Raw genomic sequence first — 7725 nt, forward strand, 5'->3', positions numbered from 1 at the left:
CGTACATGACAGTAAACACTCTGTGGATGCAGATGGAGATTCAGCCTGCGTGCATCTAAATAGGGCGGGCAGGATTCCATCAGCTTGACAGAGTACATGGAAACTTCACCGCAGAGTGGCGAAGGTAGTCCTGCCAAGATCTAAATCATGCCTAAAGTATAAATCAAACACTCAGTCTGCGTTGGCTGAAGCTATAGGGTTCAAGTTCTGTGAATCATGGGGAATAGCCCCACTCCTCTCCTGTACCCCGGGAGCTGGAAACAGAGGAAGTGTTCTGAGGCCTCAATGCTATACGCTCCAAGGTTTTATGAGAATCTGGTCAATGTACTGGATTTCAGGCAGGATAGATGATGAGGTACCCTTGCTCTATTTTAAAGAATGTGAATGCTTTGTTCCAAGGTTTGGTTTTTATGAAAAACATTATGCCTGTTGTCTGTCACGCAGAAATATTTGTGAAAATTCTGATTCCCAGGAACTGTGTGAAAATGGTATAAAAATTAGACTAACCAATATGTCCATCTCTAAATGTAATGTACTTAGCTGAAGAAATGTTAAATACTAGAAAATATTTCACAAGCACACATTTTCAAATATCAATGTTGCCATGAATGTTACAGGAGTTAGTTGTCAGTGTGCCATATAAAATTTGTACACAAAGTCACTCTTTCAACACTATCAAAGTATGCTAATTTTGTTTCAATTATGTCTTCAACAGATGATACAGATAAAGAGTTGTACAGTGGGAGGTCAGAACTCAGAATTGTCCTTGTTGGTAAAACTGGATCTGGGAAAAGTGCCACTGGTAATTCTATCATTGGCCAGAAAGGTTTTCTGTCACGCTCATCGACAAATTCAGTTACAACAGTTTGTGCCAGAAAAGAGGTCAACATTAATAAACGTAAGATCGTCATTGTAGACACCCCAGGCTTGTTTGACACAAAACTGCGTCATGAAGAAACTGAGCACGAGATTGCAAAATGTGTTGCGGTGTCCTCCCCTGGACCTCACGCTATCTTGCTGGTCCTACAGGCCGGCCGGTACACCCCAGAAGAAAAGGACGCAGTTGAGAAGATCCAAGATATATTTGGAAAGGAGGCGATGAAATACATGGTTGTGTTGTTCTCCAGAAAAGATGATCTAGAGCATGAAAAATTAACCATAGAAGAGCAAATTGATAAAGATCAGACAGACCTAAAGGCGCTTATCAAGATGTGTGAAGGCCGATACTGTGCCTTCAACAACAGGCTCCAAGGAGAAGAAAGTAAAAAACAAGTATCTGAGCTGATTGCAAAGATTGACCAAATGGTGAAGCACAATGATGGTCGGTGTTACACCAATGAGATGTACATCCAAGCAGAGAAGATAGTGATACAGAAGGAAACAGAGCTGAAGAAACAGTACCAAGAGGAATATCAAAAGGAGGTGGAAACACTTGCAGAGCGGTATGAAGAAGAGCTAAGGAGACTGAGAGCACAAATGGAGGCCAGAGATTTACAAGAGAAACAATACCTGCTGAACACAAATCTCGAATTGGATGTGTCTAAAGTAAATACCAATTATGAAGAACGCTGGAATGAAAGCAGATGTGAAGCAGCCAATATCTCAGTACCGAAGGTGAAAGAGAATATGTCGTGGTTAGGAAGTACATTAAAAAAATGGTTCGGAAGAAAATAAAGTTTTATGAAGAGTTGTCCTCAGAAGTATGATTAGTGGGTTGAGATTATAGAGCGGTCTTTTAGTGCAACAAACCGATGAGATCATTTTAAGAGTGGGATTTTTTTGGGATTGGATTAAGCCAGGCGACATTTTGGAAACAAAGACAGTTGCGAATGTCTTTTAAGTGGCCCATAGCCTCTTATAAGTAAAGGAAAAATGATCACCATCTTCCCTATTATCTCATTCTTCCTTGCTCCTTGTCACCCCTCTCCCCTGGTCTGCACCCAAATCACATCCTACTACATGATTTTTTTTCAAAAACGTCATTTTCTCTCATTGAAGAATCAGACAAATTGTAACTATTTGACTCTTAATTTCACTGTATGCATGTGTATTTCGTACATGAAGGACCAGCTGTTAAAATTGTAAATTAAATCTTCAAAACTGAATTGACATCATTGTCCTGTCCTTGAATGCTTCTGTGCATTGTTGTCGTGAGTTAATCTAAAAACTTTACTGATTGTTAGCACTGAGTAAAGAGTGCGCGGGGATGGTTCAACTGCCTGCTTGAGGAGTTCTCTTCGAAGTCTGCAGCAGAGCATTCCTGAGCAGAGAATAAAACACATGTAATTGAAGAACAGCTGGTGGGTGAAAAGAGGCACAACTCACTTTTACTGCATTTCTGTACAGTACATTCTCTAATATATGTAATTGCGTTCAGATTCCTGATTACTGATGGGCCCGGTCAATTGCGACATGTGCAACAGCAACTTCACAGGGTTTTGGTATTGATGTGATGCAACAAACAACGAACAATACTGGAGCAATAGTAATCACGCTGTATTGCACTCAGTAATCATACACAGATGGAATAGGCAGCTCAAAGGTGATGAGTCTCCAGCACACCACACAATCCCAATAGAATTGATAACAGGTAAATGAGGATCTGCCTTCCACAATATATACTAAGGGGCTTATTTTTATTTATAAGCCCATTTCACCGTTGGTGCTTCACTTTATGTGACGCTCCGGTAGTGCAGGAGCCTGCTCAATATTTACCAGACAGCATGAAGCTACAAATTGGTGTGCGATGGGTCTTGCTAGGGGCTTTCCCAGCAACATCCTTGGATTTTTGACACTACCCCAGATTTACGAGAAATCGTAACACTGAGGCAGCACCAAAAACATACATCTCCCCAGGGAAGGTGTAAGGGAGGCACAATGAGGAACAATATATTTCTTTCTCGGTTTTTCTTCTTCTACCTGTGCTACATTCTGCAGCACACATAGAAAGAGGAAAAAGCCTCTTGTGATTTTTATTGCGCAGGAAAGTTTCCCATCCTTATCCTCAATTCTTCTTTTAAAAAAGCACTTTCCATAACCTGATTGGATGTACCTTCTCCTACGTTTTCACTCTCACTACTGCATAAGTTAATAAGATTAATAATTTATAAAAATAGATGTGAATTCTTAGTATAAATTAAAAGGGCTCAATAAACACTCAATTAGATACATGTCTAGCCTACATCAATATCAGAGGCCAGAGTGAGTCCCTATTGCACGATCATCCAGATAGGAAAGAAAAGAGGAAGAGGAGAAAGGGAGAAAAAGGAGAGAAATGAATAGGTATATAAACAAGACTTCACATCTCCTTTTATAAATTATAATTCCTATTAATTTAATCACATCACTCCATTGCTTGTTTATATTACACTTTTACGTGGTTTGTGATGAGAATGCTGCTCTCTAGCACTACATGAATTTTTTATTCATATGACGGTCTATTTAATGTTTACGGCTCTGAGTCGCCATCGAAAAGACCGATCGATGAAACACGTGTTGGCTCTGTCTCCAAACTGTGTAATCAGCAGCCTGTTGCTTTGAACAATTTTACGGGATTATCTGCCTGCCTGACCATAAAAGATCATTTGAATTACTACAAAAGTAATATGAAGATTTAGACTACCATTTGGGCCTCAGCTGAAAATGTGTAATTAAAATAGACTAACAACACATTATTACTGTTTAAGTGGATTTTTGAGTGCTCAGATTTGCTTGTTTAAAGCCAGTATTCTGTACTCGAGCACGCATGTTCCATTCTTTATCCAAAAGAATCACCCAAGTGCAAACACTTGATGGCCTTGACACTGAAGTGTGGTAGGTAAATACACGTCTTTAATTAAGTGATTAGGGCTACTATTAGCTGTGAAAGGTGGGTACTCTGTAAAAGAAAAATAATTGGTGCTGCTAATTAATTTATGAAAATGAGAGAGTGAGATGACACAACAAATACAGACTGATTCACTTTCTGACATATGTAATTTCTGGTACATATTTTGCGAACTATATGAAGATTAAGTGGTAATAAATATCATTTACTGAAATAGAGGTGTATTAGGGTATACCTAGACATTGAAAAAGTAATACTAAAAGGGAAAAATTGGGGGCGTGGCCAAGATGGCGGGGTGAGCGGACGCTTCCTCCCGTAGCTCCTCCGGCCCGACTAAGCTCGAGCCCTTTTCTTACGCTTTTCTCCCCCCGCTGATGCTCAGCGTGTGAGAGGAGTGTGGCGGAGTACCTGGCGTGCACATTGATGTCGCTTTGGCCCTAATTGCCTCGGGGAAAGCACCCCAAAAGACCGATCAAAGATCGAGGGACGACGGAGAGCCTGGGAGGCGGAGCGAACCGGAGTGCTGTCCGGGCGCCTCGGCTGGGCCTGGTGCTGAAAGCTGACGATCCGGAGGGAGTCTGACCCATCCCGCGACGGAGGATAAAGGAGCCCTGCGAGCAGGGACCCGGCGGCACCGAGGACTTTGGACGTGTGCTTTGGCGCCCAGACTTGTGATGGCGACACACTGCACTGTGTGGGCCCCGGTCCCGTGAACGAAGTACAGCGGCCTCAATGCTGGAGTCGGACCATTTGGGCCCTTTTGTGTGACTGTGTGAAATTGGCTGTGGAACTTCTCGGATCGCTGTGTTCCTGAGGGGCCCCGGCGGTGTTGCCGGGCTTGGCCGTTCTACCCTGCCCCGCCCTGCCGCCATTTTGTCCCCGAGGGATCGGTGTTGGTGGCCTCCACCAGTGCCCTTTGCTGGCGAATGTCTTCAGCCGCCTTCGCTGCCGGGCTAACTTTCTGTGGGACGTGCTGAAGGGAGGCCCCTTACTATAGCTCTCAATTGCTGTCTCGGCTGGGCGCCCGCGGCTGGCAGTGCCCGGACTGACCCGCCATTTTGTCGCTTGTGACGCAGCACCTCTGCTCGCAGAGAGATTCCCACATCGGGCGCTTGCTGGCGACTGGGCATTCCTGAGGCGGCTGGACCTGAGCCCACTCATCGATTGCAGCGATTGCGATGACTGGGAGAGGCGGTTCGAGGAAGGGGGACCGTACCCTGCCGGACATGCTTGGCAGGGCCCAGCAGCTGCGGGACAGAACACAGCCGTCGCCGGGATCTTCGCGGGCCTCGGCGGATGCGACTGGTGGAGAGCCACCGGTCACGAGGTCCTTTATGGAGGAACTGTTTAGCTCTCTCAAGGAAGACTTTCAGACGCTGAAGCGAGAAGTGGCCAGTGAGGTCCGTGAAGTGCGTAGGGAAGTGGAGGGCCTCGGCGAGCGAGTTGAGACGGTGGAGACGGCGGCCCAGCGCCGGGATGAAGAGATAGTCCATCTTCAACAGGACGTTCTCCGCCTCCGGGAGCAGTGTGTTGAGCTCCAGGCCCACTCTGAGGACCTTGAGAACAGGTCCCGGAGGAATAACATCCGGGTGCGTGGTGTTCCATCCACGGACGAAGGGACCGACTTGGTGGGCTATCTGCAGGACCTGTTCCGAGAGATCCTGGGGGAAGCTGTGGACTTCCCTATTTGCATTGATAGGGCACACAGAGTTGGCCGACAGCGCCAGTCATCGGCGCCCCCACCTGACATTTTGGCTTTCCTGCCCGACTTCCCGTTGAAGGAACGCATCATGACTGAGGCCCGCAGGAAACAACCCCTGACTTTCCGGGAGCGGCCTGTAGCGCTTTATCAGGACCTGTCCGCCATCACGCTGCAGAAGCGCAGGTCCTTCAGGATTGCCACTGACTTTTTGCGTGAACACGAGACGCCGTATTCCTGGGGACATCCCTTCCGCCTGATCTTCCGGTGGAATGGGGTGCTACATCACCTACGCTCCTTGCAAGACGTTTGTGGGGTCCTGGGGCTTACGGCAGCGGAGGAGGAAGGAGCTACACCGTCATGGAGGCGCTCAGAGAGACGGAGCCGGCGGAGATCGGCGAGGAGACAGTCGGCGGCTAGCGCAGGGCGTCCTGATTCCCCTACTATCAGAGCGGACATGGCCGACGCTTTGAGGGCGGCAGCCAGGGACTCGGCCGGCTCCACTGGTGTGGCCATGACGGCCTAACACTCACTCCGGGGGGAGATGCTCTCAGCTTCTTCTATGCTGGGTTTGGGGTGGGGGGGTCGGGAGGGAGCGGATGGAGGTGAGTGGCTGAACGTCCACTTTGCTTTTTTCTACGGACTTGCCCGTTTTGGGGCTTGACTGAGACAATGGGGTGTAGTTTGCATTTGGCTAGTTGCCACAGGGGTGTTTTGGGAGGGTGTAAGGGTTGTTTTGATGTTGGGGATGTCCCGTCCGATGTTGTCCATGCCCACCCTTGGCCTGTTTTGGCTTTTCCCGCGCAACTGGCCCGCGCGCCCCACCCGCTGATCCCTTGCTTACTGCACAGCGTTCCTGATCCCCGGGAGGCATGTCGTCCCTAAAGGTAGTGACCCTAAATGTTAAGGGTCTGAATAACCCTGTGAAGCGCAGAGTGATCTTATCTTTGCTGGAGGGGACGCAAGCGGACATATGCCTCCTGCAGGAGACCCACTTATTGTCCCGGGATTGCCATAGGCTGCGCTCTGCTAAGTTCCCCACCCAGTTCTTCTCCTTGGCAGCGAACAAGACAGCGGGGTAGCCATTCTTCTAGCGAGCTCCTTCAGGGGGGAGGTTTTGTATAAATATGCTGAACAGAAGGGGAGGCTTCTTGCATATCGCATGCGCTTAGGGGGAATAGCGTTCACGGTTGGTTCCGTTTATAGCCCAAATGACTACCAGGAAAGTTTCTTGGACTCCGTGTTGGTGGACGTCAATGCCTCTCCCGACCGCCATGTCATCTTGGGGGGAGACCTTAATATTGTCTTCGACTCTGTGATGGACAGGTCGGCGCAGCGCTCTCCGCAGACGGGGGAACTTTCCTAGGCTGTGAAGGCCCGGATTGCGGAAATGGACATGCACGACCTTTGGCGCTCCATGCACCCCACTGATAGGGACTACTCTTATTTTTCACATGCGCACCGCACCTACTCGCGGCTGGACTATCTCCTGGTGAGTGGACCGATGCGCGCTGCCGCCACAGCGGCGGACATTGGGGTCCTGACTCTGTCTGACCATGCACCAGTCGCCGGCGTTTTCAAGTGGCCGGTGGCCTCTCCCTCTCGGGGGACGTGGCGCCTTCGTGATACCCTTTTACACAAAAAGTCTGTAGTGAAGCGCATTGGGGAGGTCATACAGGATTATTTGGCTCACAATAGCAACACCGACATGTCCCAAGCGACGCAGTGGGCGGCATTGAAGGCGGTCCTTCGGGGGGAATTTATTTCCATCTCCTCAGCCGAAAATAGGGAGCGGCAACGGAAAAGGGACGAGCTGACCTTTCAGGTCCGGGAGCTTGAGCAGGTCCACCGTCGCACAGGGGCTCCAAGGGTGTGGAGGCAGTTGAAGGCTGCGAGGAAACTCCTGTCGGCACTGGATCTTGATAGGGCGGAGTATGCCGCCTTGCGCTTGAAGCATGCCTTCTACTCAGGGGGGGACAAATGTGGTAAGCTCCTGGCACACCGGCTCCGGGTCGCGCAGCAGCGTAGAGTCGTGAAAGAACTGGTGGGCACGGACGGGGTGGTCGTTTCCGGTGACGCAGAGGTGGCAGAATCCTTCCTCAGCTTCTACGAGACGCTGTATGCTGAGGAGCCCTCCTCGCCGCGAGACGCCGAAGACTATTTGGAGTCAGTGGCCCTTCCGGTGCTGGATCCTGCTCAG

The 7725-nt window shown here is 48.9% G+C and overlaps 1 protein-coding gene across 2 annotated transcripts in view; it reads left to right on the plus strand.

Moving 5' to 3' along the window:
- Positions 1-2109, plus strand: part of LOC147685068 (GTPase IMAP family member 4-like) — a 99222-nt gene extending 97113 nt beyond the window's left edge. For both annotated transcript variants that reach the window (XM_086940951.1, XM_086940952.1), the window contains exon 5: positions 716-2109. In XM_086940951.1, the coding sequence (XP_086797077.1) occupies positions 716-1674 (959 nt within the window). In that variant the 3' untranslated portion in view covers positions 1675-2109. The remainder of the gene's footprint in view (positions 1-715) is intronic.
- Positions 2110-7725: the final 5616 nt, after the last annotated feature.

The sequence above is a fragment of the Lissotriton vulgaris genome, chromosome 10 (genome assembly GCF_964263255.1).
Source record: "Lissotriton vulgaris chromosome 10, aLisVul1.2, whole genome shotgun sequence".
Classification (NCBI taxonomy): domain Eukaryota; kingdom Metazoa; phylum Chordata; class Amphibia; order Caudata; family Salamandridae; genus Lissotriton; species Lissotriton vulgaris.